Source organism: Sander vitreus, chromosome 15 (assembly GCF_031162955.1).
Source record: "Sander vitreus isolate 19-12246 chromosome 15, sanVit1, whole genome shotgun sequence".
Lineage (NCBI taxonomy): Eukaryota > Metazoa > Chordata > Actinopteri > Perciformes > Percidae > Sander > Sander vitreus.
Genome location: NC_135869.1, coordinates 22,779,290 through 22,797,053, shown reverse-complemented (window position 1 = coordinate 22,797,053; position 17,764 = coordinate 22,779,290). Strand labels below are relative to the sequence as shown.

At 40.1% G+C, this 17,764-nt stretch overlaps 2 protein-coding genes across 9 annotated transcripts in view; both read right to left on the bottom strand.

Moving 5' to 3' along the window:
* The window catches only part of fbf1 (Fas binding factor 1), a 15,495-nt gene extending 10,359 nt beyond the window's left edge, over nt 1-5,136 (bottom strand). For 3 of the 8 annotated variants that reach the window (XM_078270161.1, XM_078270156.1, XM_078270162.1), the window contains exons 1-14: nt 4,585-5,136; nt 4,357-4,387; nt 4,050-4,097; nt 3,904-3,949; nt 3,760-3,829; nt 3,601-3,651; nt 3,370-3,487; nt 3,141-3,221; nt 2,970-3,023; nt 2,195-2,338; nt 1,962-2,094; nt 1,531-1,685; nt 1,347-1,440; nt 1-244 (exon numbers count right to left, since the gene is read on the bottom strand). The exon at nt 1-244 is cut by the window's left edge and continues 203 nt beyond it. In XM_078270161.1, coding sequence (XP_078126287.1) covers nt 1-244; nt 1,347-1,440; nt 1,531-1,685; nt 1,962-2,094; nt 2,195-2,338; nt 2,970-3,023; nt 3,141-3,221; nt 3,370-3,487; nt 3,601-3,651; nt 3,760-3,829; nt 3,904-3,949; nt 4,050-4,097; nt 4,357-4,387; nt 4,585-4,587 — 1,272 coding nt within the window. In that variant the 5' untranslated portion in view covers nt 4,588-5,136. The remainder of the gene's footprint in view (nt 245-1,346; nt 1,441-1,530; nt 1,686-1,961; nt 2,095-2,194; nt 2,339-2,969; nt 3,024-3,140; nt 3,222-3,369; nt 3,488-3,600; nt 3,652-3,759; nt 3,830-3,903; nt 3,950-4,049; nt 4,098-4,356; nt 4,388-4,584) is intronic. The other 5 variants (XM_078270154.1, XM_078270155.1, XM_078270159.1 and 2 more) reach the window with 5 other exon arrangements.
* A 6,735-nt stretch (nt 5,137-11,871) lies between these two features.
* On the bottom strand, nt 11,872-16,565 carry LOC144529600 (cytoglobin-1-like). Its single transcript, XM_078268767.1, has 3 exons — nt 16,220-16,565; nt 13,316-13,547; nt 11,872-12,671 (listed from the first exon to the last, which is right to left on the bottom strand). The coding sequence occupies exons 1-3, from the start codon at nt 16,360-16,362 to the stop codon at nt 12,507-12,509; spliced, it is 540 nt and encodes a 179-aa protein (XP_078124893.1). The 5' UTR covers nt 16,363-16,565; the 3' UTR covers nt 11,872-12,506.
* Between the last annotated feature and the right edge of the window lie 1,199 nt (nt 16,566-17,764).

Here is a 17,764-nt window from a genome sequence, read left to right as displayed (position 1 = left end):
GTCTGCTGGCATTTTTGCAGCAGACGTGGCATGGCTACCAGTCAGGGAGGGTCTTCTCTCTAATAAAGGAGAGGAAGGAGCCTTTGGAGAATCTGTTAAAGTCTCTTTGGCATCACTCTCTGAAAAGGCGTGGTCGTCTTTCGTCTTGAGGCCTAGCCAGTCAGCTGAGTTGCGGTGTCTTGTCGGGGTGGTGGGTTTTGGTTTCTTCTCTGGGGTAGAGGGATTGACCTCATCTGTAGAAAATCTGATGATGAGAAAAAAATAAATAAATGTAGTGTTCAGTTTACCATAGTCTTGCTTTGCCAGACCATCCTCTACATGCTACACAGCATTCCCGGGATGGGAGAAAAACGTGCTCTGGTTTATCGGCATTTCTTTAAACCAATCACAATCGTCACAGGCGGCGCTAAGGCCGGCTACACACTGGCTGCGTGGCGTGAGCGTGTCAGCTGCGTGGCGTGTCCGTTTTTATTTCGGCTCCCATGTTAACAGGTTAGAGCTTGCACACTGCCTGCGTGACACGCACGTCTCAGGCGCGGCTTGAGCCGCGCCGAAAACGCGCGCATGCTAGAAATAGAACCAACACCTATTTTTCACATGACACGCAAGCGTGTTGGAAGCGTTTCCAGGCAAAATAGAATAGGAAAATATGTTTATATGTCATTTTGACACAAATACATATTAATAAATGACATGTTGATGTTTGAAAGTCTCTAGGTTTTGATATAAATGCAGATATAAATGTAATAAAAAAACAAAAAATATTGCACCTGTCAATACAGAATGAAATATTCTGTAGCCTATTTTGCAGTCAATACTGCCGACGTTGTCTTTGCTGTAATCAAATCAGTATATATTTATGTTTAACATGGTATTTCATTTTATCAATGGGAAATATTGTCTGTACAACATACATGTGTACAGACAAGGCTAGCAGCAGCACCACGTCAGACACGTTTCAGAAAAATCCACGCAGCTGACACGCAACAGAAACGCCACGCTCACGCCACGCAGGCAGTGTGTAGCCGGCCTAAGCCCGCACGGAGCCGCTTCAAAATGGCCTCGGGAAGGAACTTGTTTTGATGGAACGTGTACGTTCAAAAGTTGTTTTAGTCGTGCGAGAGAAAACTCTGATTGGACAGATAGTCTAGCTAGCGGTCTGGATTTACCCTGCAGAGATCTGAGGAGCAGTTAACCATAGTCCTCATAAATCCACCAGAGTTTAACATTCCAACCCACAGAAAGCGGGGGGGGCGGACGTCGACGAAATTACATGCATCCGGCGGAATTTCCTGCGGCACTGGAAATGGAACATCTTGACTAAGTTTACCAAGACACACACACACCTGACAGACGGTCTGCGGGACTGGCGCCCCTCAGGCGTGGATCCCAACGTGGGCTGATAGGAGCCAAATGTGAGGTCATCTTCTAGAAGTGGTTCTGATAAATAGGAACAGAATTAGTCTGTGTTCCTTTTAAAACAGTACTTGCTCTTACTTATGAGAGCAGACATTCAGGGTGCTCGATTACCTTTCACACTGAAGGTCTTCTCGTGTTGCTGCTTCTCTTGAGACTGAGGCTGGTCCTTCCTCTCGCCCGTCGGAGGTCGCTCCAGAAGACGAGGTGAAGTCAAACTCTCCAGAATCTCATCGAGTTTAGTACGAGGTCTCTGAGGGGTCTCGCTCCTGAGATAACATGCAACAGAGGGAATGGCGAAAGAGACCATGTTAAGATACAATAGAAGAAGTTTTTTTGCAACAACAACGTAGAAGTGAAGGCAAACAAATTAGAAAATAATTTATACGCCTGAAGCTGAAAGATGCTTTGTAAAACATAGTCAAAGCTTGGCTTTGTTTTTAGCGGCATCCCAAAGCAATAAAGCTGAAATTATTTATCGTCAAGCGCTATAAATAAGGACAACAATACAATCGAGGCAGTAAGAGCGAGAACAAAGCTGTTACCTTCCCTTGTTGGACCAAAGCCCAGTCTCTTTTTTCTTGGGATTGTTTTTATCACTGTCAAATCCGAGTGCATCCATGAGGTCATCTTTATCGTCATCAAACGTAACATCACTTCGCTTTTTTGCTGCCTTAGCTGATGAACAAAGAATATACACACACAAACACAAACAGAACTTAATAGACTGTTCGATTAAAGTTTGAAAACTAAGAATTGCGGATAATTTAAGGCTCACATGTTTCAGTCTTTAGGATAGGAGATGCTAAAGGAGATGGCACAGATCTTTCAGGTTTGGCCTGCTGTATGATAGATTTAGGTTCGGGCTTGGTTTCATCTGGAAGCAAGTCATCAAGTAGATCAGCCAAGGGATCGTCTAGATCTGCAGTGGAAATAAGATTCTTTACACATTTTATGGACCCCAGACTGTAAAGCAGTAAATGATAAAGAGACATCAAATATGTACAGTATAGATTATGCTACTTTTTTTTTTTAAATATCAGATATTACAATGTACACGTTTCAAATATTTGTAAAGTATGAGCATATAGTCTATGATTATACACTGAGTTAACAGTTTATTAAGTATACCTGTATGCACCAATACGATACTATACTTGGTGCTGTATTGGATTGCATTCACTGAGGGGCATTTTTTATATACTGTCCCCTTTACGTATGTAAACAGGGGTGGACAAAATATTATAAACACCTTTTTAACACAAAGCAGTTAGCTCAACAAATATAGGAATTATTGGAGGGCTGGTGCATTCGATTGCATGAGATTGAACAGGTGTACCAAAGAAACTGTAACTCACTAAATGGTAAAACATTGACTGGATAGCTATCTCACTTTCAGATTTGTACATTTGCGTAACATTTCCAATGTCATTTGTCACTTTTTATTGTGTGTACCTCTCCTGTTTAAACTACCCACAGACACTCACTGAAACTACCCACTGATATTATTCAACTACAAGTAAAGAGCCAAACACATACGTGCACTAATGTACCTTTATCGTAAGGTGTCTGACCAAGACCTTCATCATCATCACCACCACCACTGTCTAAATGAATGCAGCAGTTTTGAGAAAAACAAGGCAACACTATCAGTAAGCGACTGCTGGGTTACTGTATATAAGGGCTCAGTGTTAGAGATGGATGGGACAGGGAGGCTCACACACCAGAGAAGCTGTACTTCTTGTACTTATGTGCTGTAGACGAAGGTGCAGAGTTAGGCTTCCTCCCTCCTATGCTGGGTTCATCTGAGTGAAGAGGGGAAGACAAGGCTCTCTCTAATTGCTGCTATTAATGCCAACTTCAAAGCCGGCAACAAAGTGTAGCTAATAATAAGAAAATAATTTATGCAAGAACACTGCACTGGATAACCTGCTCCCTCTGGTTTTACTTTACTTTCTAACGTGGACGAGTCTTTCTTTGGCCCTTCATTGCCAAACGGCTTTGTTTGTGCAGGAGCTGAACTGGGCTTTTTCTTTGATGCAAAAAGGTCAGCATCCATATCATCCATATCCTGGACAAGGATACAGAAAAAACAATAGACACTGTCAGTGGACTTGAGACCATGTACGGACAACTACAAAGCTGAACTTTGTCTCTGCATTTCCCCAGTTTATAATGACCTACCTTCATGTTTTTCAGTATGTCACTGGGATCAGCTGCTGAGACATCAGAGCCCTTGAACAGAAAAGAAAATAGCAACAAAGAGACAATAAAAAAAAGTGCTAAATAGTATATAAGACTGTGAACATATACATGTATCTTTTAACATCTCTGTTTACATACCTCAGTGTCCCCACCATCCCTCTTTACCTCCTCTGCTAGCATACTGAAGATGTTATCCGTGGCAGAAGTGCTGGAGAAGAAAAAAAATTGTAACTCACTTTCATTTTTATAATTGATTGTAACTCTTGGATTCCTCCAACCTACCGATTCGCTAGTCCACGGCGAGTTGCTTTCTCCCTTACTGGGAGTTCTGGTGAGTACAATGTTGAGAGAAAACATTATAATGCACAAAACTCTCACAATAATAATAAATAATGATAATACTATTGGGTTTAGAACTGCTCACTTACTTTTATCATCAAATAAGCTGTCGAGCAAATCTTCATCTCCGAATAAACCTTGGGAAAACCGTAAGGGTTTTTACACAAGCTTGAGACTCTTCAGCTTATTACACTTTAAGTTGGCATGACATTTATGCTCCATTCTGATTATACTGCCACAAGCTCTGATTATGTTTTGGCTGTATACTGTTTTTATGTTATTCTATATGTTAAAAGTTATTGGTTGTGAATTGATTTCTGTATATCTGCTACAATAACAATATATAGTAAGTGAAACTACGGGGTACAGAATTCAAATAACACGTGAGGAACTTACTTTTGGATGGTTTGCTCTTCAACTTTGTAGCCTGTAAATGACAGTGAAATATGGGTTATTTTACAGCTGGATTAGATTAACCTAGTGTAACTAGCTAGCTAACTCCTGGGTCCACTGCAAAGAGCAAATCAATTGTAAACATACAAAGTGATTTAACTTGTTTAAGAATCCAGTTTAACATAACCTATATATCGTGATAACGTTGATACTGGAACCAGTTTGACTCACCATGTTGAATCTCTCCTGGTAGCGTTCAATTGAGTGTAGCTAGCTAGCTAGCTAGCTAACCTAAACAAGCAAAATCTGATTAGGCGTCTCCTGTCTCCATTGGTAACCTCTCTGTTAGCTACATCGATGAGCGTTCAATAAAAAACACACACGCTTGTAGTTAACGTTAGTTAATATGGTTACACATCGTATTGTTTCATGCTTTTAATGCATGTCATGTTTAAGTTTAGTCGTTTAGCATTTTAAAGTTGGCCATTTTACTTACAGTAACGTTAACCGTTAACGTTCAGTTAACATTGAAACGAACCTGGAGGAACACCGCTGCTACACAACGTTAACGTTACGTGGACAAGGCTGTTCGTTAGCCATATTGCAAACCTACACTAATTCAGTCTTCTAACACAAACCGTATGCTTATCATTACAAAGTTATGGATTTGTGCTGTACACACAGCAAAAGGAAATTCAGAAGGGTCATGTTTGAGGGATTACTACACTACAGCAGTAACGTACCACGGAGCCATACCATACTAACCACTAACCGGCGCGAGACACACGCTTCCTGTTTACAGTCCGCGGTGTATTGTGGGTGGAGTAGTTTTAGCGTACCCTTTAAGGCAGGGGTCAGCAACCTTTACTATGAAAATAGGCAGCCATGGCACCCCCCACACACAGTCTAGGTAACACAGTCTATTCAAGTCTATTCATATCCTATCAACATTAGGCCTACGCATAGGTCTAAATGAGCGTTCATTAATATGGTGCTGTTTGGCTTTTGACCGTTTGATAGCTAACGTAACATTTCTTAACGTAGGGCCTACATTTGCTCTGCTTTCTCAAATTTCTCTTTCTCTCATCCCCAGGTGGATAATTTTCAGCAAATGCAGTGTGCTTTCTCTGGACATGTCTTTCAATATTACTAGGATTTGTAAAATAGCTAATCTATGGAAACTTAAGATCGCTGAGGTTCGGCAACATTTGGAGGATAGCCTATAAGGCGCCGGACTTTAGACGTACATTTTATAGTTGACTAAAATGTTATAAAGCCTAAATGGAGAATGTAATAATCACTTTAGGCCTTCAATAACGATAGCCTAAATGAAAACGAAATAGTCTGCATTTCCGTATAGATTTTTTGCCAAAGCCACAGGGAGCCACAGGACATGGGCTAAAGAGCCACATGCACAGACAGGAGCCACAGGTTGCAGACCCCTGCTTTAAGGAAACATGTTTCAGAAAGTGTGTTTGTTTTAGGATGCGTTGAAATTATGAAGTTGCTTGTTTTGGACTTGCTTTGACATCTTTAACTTGCTTACTTGGTGAAATCGACCAAACGGTTTTACCACCAGGTGGCGCCAGAGCTTAAAACAATTAGTCAGTGCAAATCCTTACAACAAAACTGAAGAGCTGAATAATTTATCTTATGAAGCCTATGTTTAATTCAGTGAGGTCTAGGCCTGATGTTGTACTCTTAATCAGCAGATAACAAGTAAGCACATTGCTCAAAGTTAGGTTTACACAATTCCTCATGAGACTTCAGCCTTTTTCAGGCGTGTCAGAGTTGGGATTAGACATGCATGCCAGCATCATTGATCATTCTGTCAAAACAGAGATTTGTTCCATTAACACAGTGAACAAGTAGACAACCTCTATTTAAAATGCCTTGCCATGCATGCAATATTTAGATTTTTTTTTGTAGATAACTGATGATGGAGGGTTTGTTGTTTCATGCTCTATATCAATATTAAAGCTGTTTTTTTCAGAGTGCATTGAATACCTTAAAGCATGAAATTTACCCTTTTACTTGATCCAAGCAGAAATAACAGAAAAATAATATGTGTGTTTTAAAGTGCTCATATTATGCTTTTTGGCTTTTCCCCTTTCCTTTATTGTGTTATATATCTTTTTGTGCATGTTATAGGTTTACAAAGTGAAAAAGCCCAAAGTTCCACCCCAAAGGCACTTACCATCTCCAACAGAAAACACTGTTTACAAACTGCTCCAAACAGCTCTATTGTAGTCTAGCTTTTACTTCCGTGACGAACGTGCGTCACTTTGTAACACACGTTATAATCTCTCGCCTAGCTGCTAGCATGGCACGCCCTCATACCCTGCTTCTGACTGGCTAGTAGTCCTTACCTAGCTACTGTGCATGTGCGACTCCCAACAAAGATGGAACCGAAGTGTGATGTCTCACTCTGTAGCTAAAACAGAGAGCTCAACACACAGGGTGAAAAGAGGAGCTGCAAAACATAAACCTATTCTGATATAACCTCTAAATACAATTATGAACCTGAAAATTAGCATAATATGAGCACTTTAAGAAATGTCAATTGGTTGTGAAGCTAAGTGTGCAGGCAAAATTAATGTATACTTTGAAGGAGAACACCATTTACTGTAATGTCAGCCTACATATCATATGTAGTGTCAAATAATTGTTTTACTCTTTGGAGGCAAAAGACATGCTTACAGCTTACAGCTTACAGCACAGGATAATAATAAAGCTGTATGCAACCAAATATGAATTGTCAAGAAATGAAACTGTCCATTTCAAACTCAGAAGTGAACAAGAAAAATAAATGCTTCACCAATGTTATTATTAGAAGATATATGCCTTTTACATGAATCATCAGCAAATTAAGCACAAGTTATTCTTTGTGCATGCGAGACACAATCTTTATTGGCATCCAGAAGTACACAACAGCACATAAATGCCATTCCATCGCTTTATTTAAGCCTTGGGATTCTCCCGTGAGAACATAAACCTTTATGGGATTAACAGAATGGACATACCTGCCATATACAATACAACACATGACTTTAGCCCCTTTTTCAGAAGGAGTTAGATCACTTAGAGATCTTAAGACAAGCGACTCTTTAAGATACATACAGTCAACATACATTTAAAACAATTCATTACATTTTTATTTTTTTAAGCAAGCAAAACATGAAATCAAACAAAATGATTACTGCTTGTTTTTATGCAGAGGCACATAACATGTTTTGTCACTTTGTTCCCTGATCATATCACCAACTTTGAAGTGACAGTATTATAAATTCAGTTTTTCATGACGAATAAGCAGCATATGTCAGGCATCATTTTCCAAAGTGGAATTCACTCAGTTGCTATTTCCTGTTCCAGTGATGAGAGCATCTGCAGGACAGATAGGGGAAGCCATGATCAAAGCTGGCTTCATTGTTGTTGTTTTTCAAAATCCTGGTGGGAGTCTTGGCGTGAGCTGTGTGTGCAGATAAATCTGACCAATGAGAGAAAACAACAAAATAGATAAGGCTATAGGAAACCTGTCCTGTAGTATCCAGGGAAATAAGTCCTGAATAGAGGCCAGTGATAACAAACAGCACAACAAATCAGGTTTGATAGCTTTCAAAGTTGTAAAGTAAATTCACATTGGATTTCTAATTCATTCTAGGGGTTAAATCAACCTGGTCTCACAGAATTCCGTGAAATGAACACGGCCCCTTATCTCAAAATCTGTGGCAGTTTCACAGAATTGCCGAAAATTCAAATAACAGAGCTCACCAGTCTTGAGATGATGACCTGATCGTGCCTGCAGGGGAGGGGGAGCACAAGGGAAGTACAAGAAAAGACACAAGTGATGTAAGCATTCATCATAGAATAAATCACCCTGAATACACTTCCTCCATAAAAATGATTCAGATAGCCAGTAAAAGATGGCACATTAAAGTCCTGTGATCTACATGAAACATTCAGTAAATAGGCTGCAATGTTCAAATAGTTTATTACTTCATATTAAGATCTTTTAGCTGCATTAAGCATTTTGTTGTAGGGAGGTAATGTATTTATAATAGCCCTCCAAAGAGATAATGGATTGTTGCTCTGTCTCTGAATCATTTAGCATTAGCAGTGTAGCCGTGAATACTTAAACGCTCAATGTGGGGCAGGCATCTTAGCTCTTTATGCATCTGTGCCTTTGTAACATGCACCGCTGCTCCACTTTCTCCCTGTGTCTGGAGCACTTTCTCTAAACCTCCCCTAACGCATGCACGCACAAGCACACACGCACACATGCACACACACACACACACACACACACACACACACACACACACACACACACACACACACACACACATTTTCCTGTCTCTGTCACACACACTGATATTCTCAGTTTATATGCACAATTTTATTTTGAATTTACAACTTAATGAAATAACATTTTATTACAAAACGGGTTTGATCAAATTTAGCATTAGCCCAATTTCTTTGCTAAAATACTGACAAAAATACCAACACTGCTAGACTCAAATGAGTTGTGTTCAAGGTGAAGTGCCATGTTTATATTCTTAAAGCAGTATTCCACTGATTTTACACATGACTTTCAGTTTATACGCATCATCAGGAGAACCACTCAGCCTATGAAAACAGTTGTATAATCTGAGTCTGAGAAAATGATATGGTTGTCTCACCTCAGCCCAATATTCCAAAGAATTACAGTAAATCAACTGGGCGACCCGGGAGCGTACCATTAAGGCTGAGTCCTTACCGCAGCATCTCTCTCACTTGCTTTTCCTGTCTGTCTCTATCACTATATAATAACACAAAAGCAGAAATGCCAACAAAAAAATAATCCCTAAAAAAACAAACAGAATTACATCAACATTGCCTCACAATCTACGTCCAATCCCAGTGTTCAGTGTTATTAATGCAGGATGTGTGCCCCTAAAACAGATTGTAATTGAACGTCTGGGGTTTTGTCTGGTGATGGGCTTATCTCAGCATTGGGCTCCAAGCAGTAAGGCTTTATTTTAAAAATCCACCAATTCCTAAAAAATCCTGAGTAAGTCTTCTGGAAATAATTATAACAAATAGGATGTAAATAGTCCCAAAGCTCTGATACTGTTGTTTGAGTTGAATACATTGTCTAAAGCAGGTGTTAATTGCCAATGGTATTTCCTTTAAATGTTCCATTTAACGCTTAATGCTCCATTCAAAACAAAGTCTGTATCAATTGATTATTCATTTTAACTTTATTCTTCATATAACTTAAATTGTACATGTTCAGCTGACCATCTTTGCATTGATTAGAATATTCTATAGGTAACTAGCAATTCACTGCAGTTAATTAACTGAAAGTTCCTTTTTTTCCTTTTTAGGAAATTATAGGAAACTCTGGGACCTGATAAAAAAAGTGTCACTAAAATGACTGTTTTACAAACTGGAGTTTTGAGTATATGGGTGCTTACCAGACAGGGGACACTAATGAAACAGGCTATCAAGTTGCATCAATAGATAGAATTGTAAGTGCCAGAATGTTTGGACCAACATAAGGCACTAAATGTCAGGATATGGCCTCTGCTGGTTGGAAGTGCAATACTAAAATCGCAGGAGTATCCCTTTAAGGTCCCTTTAGCTGTATAGTACAGTTCCTCAGTCTGTTTTCATTGACTTGATTGTTTGTGTGTCCTTACCTTGTGATGCTCACTGTTGTCATTTGTGGGTTTCTGCTGCTCCATTGCTCTTCATGTATGGCACGTCTTTCTCAATGGGCTCTTTCTGCCTGTGATACAGAACATAATACTCAATATTAAATCCTCTATATTAATCATCAAAGTGTCTTCTTGAACACACTTATCTAGAAACAGTTTTGTTAAAGGAACCCAATTATATGTCTTGCTGTTCCTTAGCTCATAATTGTGCAAGCTAGCTGTTGCCGTGCTCCATGGTGCTGCTGTAGCATCCTGGTATTGTTTGCCATTGCTGTGTGAGTGGTTGAGCAGGGCCGGGGGGGCTGAGGAGATTGCACTTGAGTCAATTAGTAGCCATGAACTCGAGAGCTGTGATGCTTTCCTGTGCATTCATCTCTCCAGTAAAAAAAACACTGGAATACACTGTTGTCATGTATGGAGCCACTTAATTCGCACACTGTTGCTCAAGGCAAACCCTAAAATAATCACTGGAGGGATTTCAAATCAATAATGCAGATAAGTCTCTCCATCACTCACCCACACATAAACACACATATTAATTGTATGGATGAAAGTATTTGACGTGTTTTTATTTTATGAAGTATTTAATGCTTTTCTCACAAGCCTCAAACTGTTGAATTTGTCTTTTCTTTGTCAGGCACAGGAAAACAAGGAGTCTCTTATTTCTGTTTCACAATTGAAAACACAGACAGATTTTCTAATGACCACTATTCTTTAGCGCCTGCTAAAAACCACAAGAGTTCATGATCAGTACTTACGGTTTGATTTTGCTGGAGAATCTCTGCCTCAGGATGAGAGCGATGGTGGTCAGGACCACCATCGTGGTACACATGGTCCTACCTCCAAGGATCTCCTGCCTTGGAACAGATGGTGGTTTAGAGCACCGAGACTTCTCCTCCCATTGAAAGGTGTCGATAGTAAAAGGCAGTTTGTGGTGTGACAATCTGACAATTCCTTTCCTCTTGGCTCTCCCGCATGATTGGGGAGATTAGCCCAGAGGATTAGCTAGGATCAAGGCAGGAATAGGAGGTAAACAGAGCATGCTGTGTGTTTCTATTCCGAAAACAACCCACCTCGTCATCATGTCGTCAACACAGCAGGCCACATTAACCACATCGATAGTGTCTTTTTTGTTTGTTAAGAAAGGGCAGCATTTTGTAGGAGGGCCTGTTTAAATTGGCTGGCACTCTACAACATGGGTTTACTGAAAGGATTAACAGATACCAATCACATTACCGTATCTGGATAAAACTAATTCACCGTTGGCTCAGTGCAGTGTTCCTAAAATATCTAATGAAAAGAGAGATAGTGGGATGAATGGGGCTATAAATAGGGACTTTCAGCAGCTTATACTTAGCACTGCTGACTCAGCAGAGAATAAAGGAGCAGTAGGCCTAGCAGCCTGGTATCACCAAATGGCATATGAATAACACTGCAATTTCTGAAGTCATTTCGTGTACTACCACAATGCATTTTTTTGCTTATCATGCATTTTACGTCATTTAGTCGAGTGTCATTTAGTCTGTCTTCTGACTGACGAAGTATAATGAGCGACGAAAGTGAATGAATTAAATGACAGAAAAAAGCTTAAAATGCACTGATATGACACGCAAAATGTCCTTAAAAGTAAAATGTTTTTCATATGCCTATCCATGGGAACACGTTGGGCCAAGCAACAGAAACAAAAGGTCTAATTATGTCAACACGTGTGAGTAGACATGCAGGGGAATCGGATTAGAGCAGATTTAAAAGGATTGAACATTGTGGGGGTCACAGGTTGTTGTTTTTTTTGTATTTTTATTTCAAAATTGTGGTAAATACAAAGGTGAGTCATGATGAAAAAAATGTACAATCATCACAATTAACTGTTAAAAATTTAAAAATGTCTTCTTAATATCTCTATCTATATCTAGTGAACAGCGCCAAGTGGGCACAGACTGATAAAAGGAAACGCTACATGATATTTAGAAAGAACAGTATTTACATGGCAGGTTTTTTTTAGATATACACATTCGGTAGAAGGCACATCCAAGTCGTGTGAGCCATGTGACCTCTTGTCCACTGTTGGGTTTAAGTTTGCATTTACTTCATCTTTGCTCTCTCCTTTTAAAAATGTGGTCTTTTACAAGAGTATAAAAACAAGGAGAGAGGTTTAACTTTTTACTCTCACACACACACACACAAACACACAAACACACACACACACACACACACACACACACACACACACACACACACACACACATTATTAGCCATAAAAAGAGCCCAATACCTGTTCTTATTTAAAGTGTATTATGTCCCATAGCCCACAATTAGATTACATTAAATTGTATTCCCCAGATACATTGCTTCCCTTCAAAGGTCAGTACAGTCAAATTCCCCCTCTCTGATGAGGCCCTGGCCCACACAGAAGTATCTGGGAGTTCACAGTCCAATAAACCCATACTAAAAGCTTCACCCGGTTGAGGTTGAGAGCTTAGTCCAGCCCACTTCCTCATAGATGGCTGTGATGCCGAAGTAGACCATAGCCAAGAGTTTGGTCCACGCAGCGGCCACCTCTGGTGTCACAACCTCGGAAAACTCTTCTCCTAGGACCTCCAGTATCACGCCACTCAGGATCTGGGCAAGACACAACCAAACACAGTACCTAAGACACCTTGAGGTTCCATTAAAGGAAATGTTTGACACTTTGGGAAATATGCTGCAGAAAGTTAGATGAGAAGATTGATACCACTCTCTTGTCTGTACAATAAATATGAAGCTACAGCCAGCAGCCAGGTAGCTTAGCTTAGCATAAAGACTGGAAACAGAGGGAAACAGCTTGCATGGCTCTGTACAAACAATACAATCTGCCTACCAGCACCTCAATAGCTCACTAATCAACGTGTTATATCTCACTGGTTGGCGGTTTTGAGAATCACCCAGGCTTCCTCCCTGTTTTACTGGATTGTCTGGGTCCAGTCACTGACAAAGATGGCGGCAAGTTGTAAACCCAAATCCTTGGATCTAGAAGTCTTTTCTGATTTCCTCTGGGTCACATCAAAGAACCCTTTCTGCAGTTTATGTTTAAGAGTCTACTTTCTGCCCTCTACTGGTTAAAAATACCTTTATGCAGCTTTAACTGTTTTCTTCTTCTTTTTTTGTACTAACCTAAGTTAATGTCTGAGTGAGTGAGTGTGTGTGTGTGTGTGAGTGTGTGTGTGTGTGTGTGTGTGTGTGTGTGTGTGTGTGTCACTTCTTTTTATTATTTACAGATGCTTTACCTTAAAGTACACAGGCTCCACCTTGTGTCGGAGTGCGTGGGCCTTGCCCACCACCTTCAGCACTGAGGCCACCTTGTCTGAGTTGTCCAGGCTCTCCACTAGTGTATTCAGGGCATTCATGACTCTGTGAGCATGCTTCCTAAGCTGGGCACTCCTCTCCAGCTCCTCCGGGTCCTCAATGTTCTTGAACTGGCTGAAGTATTGCTTGGATGAGGGAAAGTTCACAAACAGCCTGCGAAAGGAAGGAGAGTCAAAGTAAATGAGAGATACATGTATGAGCAGCTGCTGGGAAGCTCCGCTAATCTCATCGCCCTTCAGCCTGCATCAACTCGATCCTGCAAACCCACGTTCATTTTTCTTTTGAGCTGGCAAGATACCGGATTAAATTAAACTGAGACATGAGAGCGTTACATATTTTCCCTACATGTTTGTATGTTCAAACTGTACTGCGTGGTATGTATTCCATATATATGAAAATAATTTACTTTGAAGTGTAAACCAGTAGTAAGAGCAAGCATGTTAAGCACTCTGCTGATATGTTCTCTTTTTTTACCTTCATTATTACTTTTCTTTACAGGGGATTATATAATAATAATAATAATAATAATAATAATAATAATAATAATAATAATAATAGTATGTGCATAGGGCAAAAATAAGGTCACATACTTCCTGTAGTTAATCTTTTAAATTATTTAACGTTTCACAATATAAAAATAAATCTTGCAGCTAAAATGAATAAATAATTAATAAAATGTGCATAACAGATGTTTCTCCTGAAGGTTGATCTAGCTCTGATAGTGTTTGGGAGGAAGGTCTAAACCTTGGATTCCTGACGACTCTGCACTCCAGTTTAATACTGGATTATATAATTGGTTCTTCTCTGTAAAACCAGTGTGATAGTTAACTCATTAAATTATGGTTTTAAAGAAGCATATCATTTTTAGTTAATTACATGCCAATATTTATTTGTTGTTATGTTATTCATCACCACCTGCGTTGAGAAACTCATGGTGTAAAGCATACCTTGAATGAGAAATCTGGCCTGTGGATCTACCTTGTTACTGTGTGGCTCCCCTTGTGAACCTGTTGGCTCAGGTGTCTGAGTGGTTCTGCACTGTGGTTCCTGCCATGCCTAAAAAAAGAAATCCTGCACGATTTCAATTTCTAACAAAAGGTTAAATGTGTTAATTGGAGAGGGTGAGATGAAGAAAATTACCACTCAGCCCACCTGATGCTGCCTTCCTTTTACTGGTTGAGCATTATTATTACTGCAAAGACAGCTAACATTTTATGTTTCATTTGGCATAAACATTATATTATTTCTGTTCAAGTTCCGGGTTTGATATTTCTTTGCACAGCCTGGTCTTTCTGAGAACAAATAGTCAGTTCAAAGACTTTCATTTTTATTTCATCCTTGTTTGACCCTCAGAGGTCTCATAGAGAATTAGAAACGAGAAACCTAAAAGCACCCCCCTCCCACAGTCTGGGAAGAGGGCCAATGCATCTGGTTGCTGGCTATCTAAACCTGATGTCCCATCTCCCACTGCCTCTGCCACAACTGAGGAAGCAAATATGTCTCTGTTAGCTCTGAAGCATATGGCTGGATAGAGTTTCACTTGAGAGTTTAATGTCTGAGAAGGGAGGAGATGGAAGGTGGTGTTCTAATCTCTCACTCTGGGTGGAGTGCCTTGGCAAAGTGCTGGAGCCAAGAATTCTTAGTTTCAATGCAAACTAATGAGGAGCCGTGGTGTTTAATCTTTGTCTCCTGTAATTGCATGACCTGTGGTTGCATATAAATAGCCTCATTAGTATTTTATATGGTCTCCTAATCCTTCCTTATCTATTCTTCAGGACTAACTGAAGAGCTGAATCCAGATAAAGTTTCGAATTTCAGAGACAGCGTCATAATTTGCTATACTTTAGGTGTCTTACCCGAAAGACCGTCGGGTTTAGTTTTAAGGATTCTAGTTGACGCTAAAGTTCAGTGGAGTGACACTGATCTGCTCTTACTGCTAATAGGAAAATGTACCATGGCCATGTTTATTGATCCATCCTCATTCCACAAATTCCTAAAGGTTGCAGGGTCTTTGTGAAGGAATGCAGCGGAAGAAAATAAATTAAGTTAATTTAGTTTCAACATGGTTATCTTAGAAAGGAGTGGGATACTGATTTGTATTGTAAAAGTGCTGCAGCTAAATCCTAACAGTCAGTAACAACCACTACAATAACCATTATCTTACTGATGGTTACAAGTAGGCTATATCACGCCCTGCATTGCTTCTAACCTCCCTATCAACTTTCAGCTCCTGCAATCATAAAGGATTATAAAGAAATGCTGTGGCATGCACTGAATCACGACACACATGAAAGAATGTCACAGAAGAATTTCCTTCAGGGCAATGGACTGAGTTCCTTTGGACAGACTTGAAACTTGTGAAGTCAATGAGATCATTTGAATTTAGCAACTGCATTCTGAGGGAGGATAATCCCACAGTCTGAGTTCAAGATGATGGAGATAGATATATTTTTTAGCTTTCTGTGGCAGAAAAGCATCCGTAGCCCTTGTGGCTCCAGCAGGTGCAGTTATATCACTGAGGGGGGGAAGAGACGAAATGCAAATTTGACCTTATCAGTGGTGAACTATAATTCAAGTTGCAGAAATGAGGAGAAAATGTATGAAAAGTCCTTTGGATGGTATGCATACAGTTCCGTGTGACATGCAACTGCTGATCAGTCTTCTCCCTACTTATTACACACTCAGAGCTTTTATAACCGTTGTCACCTCTCCGCCAGTATCTTTGTCTGTCGGAATAATAGAAATATCTTCCTAACTCTGCACTCAACCTGCGTTAAAAGATTCCAAACATAAAACAGGAGAGTACAACTACGAAAAAGAAATACCTGACTAGTATGGCCACCCCAACGTCTTCACAGTTCTGGTAGACTTTTGCCCAGGAGTCCTGGATCATCACCCTCTCCTTGTCAGTCAGTGGGCTTGGTCGCTCCAAGTGGTCCCCCTCTCCCTCTGCCTGCATCCTCTCCATCTGGGAACACAGTTGTGCAGAGCTGAGCACATGCAGAAGGCAGGGCTGATGAGAGTAACCCCCCCCCCCTCCCTCAAAATAAACACTATATTTCTACCTTTTTTTTCTTGTTTGTGTCTCTTTCTTGGTGAGAGAGGAAGAAAATCTGTTTCCCTTCCCCCCTTTTTTTTCCTGGGTGACAATCTTTGCTCTCCACCTTTGAATCTCTGCTGAGCGAGAGTGTGAGTGAAGAACAGGCTGAAAAAACACAAGAAACACACGCAGCAAACGAGGAGGAGCCTCTGTACTCTCTCTTTTACACTCTCCCTTCCCACCCTCCCTCTCTCTCTCTATCTCTCTCTCTTTCTCCCTCTACCCCCCCCTCACCTTTGTAGGTGGTGTTTGATGAAAACGTAATGAGATAGGAAACAAATCCTTAATAAGAGAAGAGAGTCAGATATGTAATGCATGCACCATAGATGCACCATGGATGCAATGTAAGATTAGGATGTTAAAATAAAATAAACTATCCAGCCTGTAATATTGAATTTTTCACAAAACCCTGTCGAAATAAATGTAGGACCACAAAATTAAACAGCATGATGTCCATCAGTAATAGGACAGGTGTGTATTCATTCTGGGTTTGTTCTGTGCTTCTGACAAGATACCATATATATGAGTGTGTTTTCATGTCCATTTTTCACTACTTCACTGCTTTCATTATATGCACACACACCACGAGAGCAACATAGCTTTCGCAATTTTCCACCTTTGTTGTGGCAGGGGTTATCAGTGGAAAGTCTTGGGTGTTGTCACAGCTGAACAACTTGAGAATGTTCTTATTCATGTTTCACGGTGGGCAGGGCGAACAGGGCCAATTAGCCAGGCATCTGTGAGTTTACTTTCAAAGGAGCACAAACATGGGGAGCCTAAAGATATCAGATATTGTAACAAAAGCTGTGATTAGGGTGATATTTACTGCCTGACTGGGGAGGTACAATGTACAGTAGGTGCCAACAACATACGGACCCAGGTTAAACATTGACTAAGTCCTTGAGAGAATAACATTTAGAATCAAGTTGGTGAAAAAAAACTGTGCTTAATTTCTGGGATTGCTGTGATTCAAATATTATTACAAGTATCTATTACAAGCAGATGTATCACCTTCCCTAACAGCAGAGTTACATTATACCAGCTAATCACATTGTAAATATTCTAACGTTGGTTAAAGGTGAATATTATTCAAGTCCATCTCATGCACTCAAAAACTAGATCAGAGTTCATGTATTAAGCTTCTCACTGCACAGGTGTATTATCCAACTGGCTGGTCTCGGATCAGACAGTTATGGTTAGATTAGGTTGTTGTGGATCAGACAAACAAGGAGACTTGGTCAATGATTGTAGATCGAATGAACTTAGATAG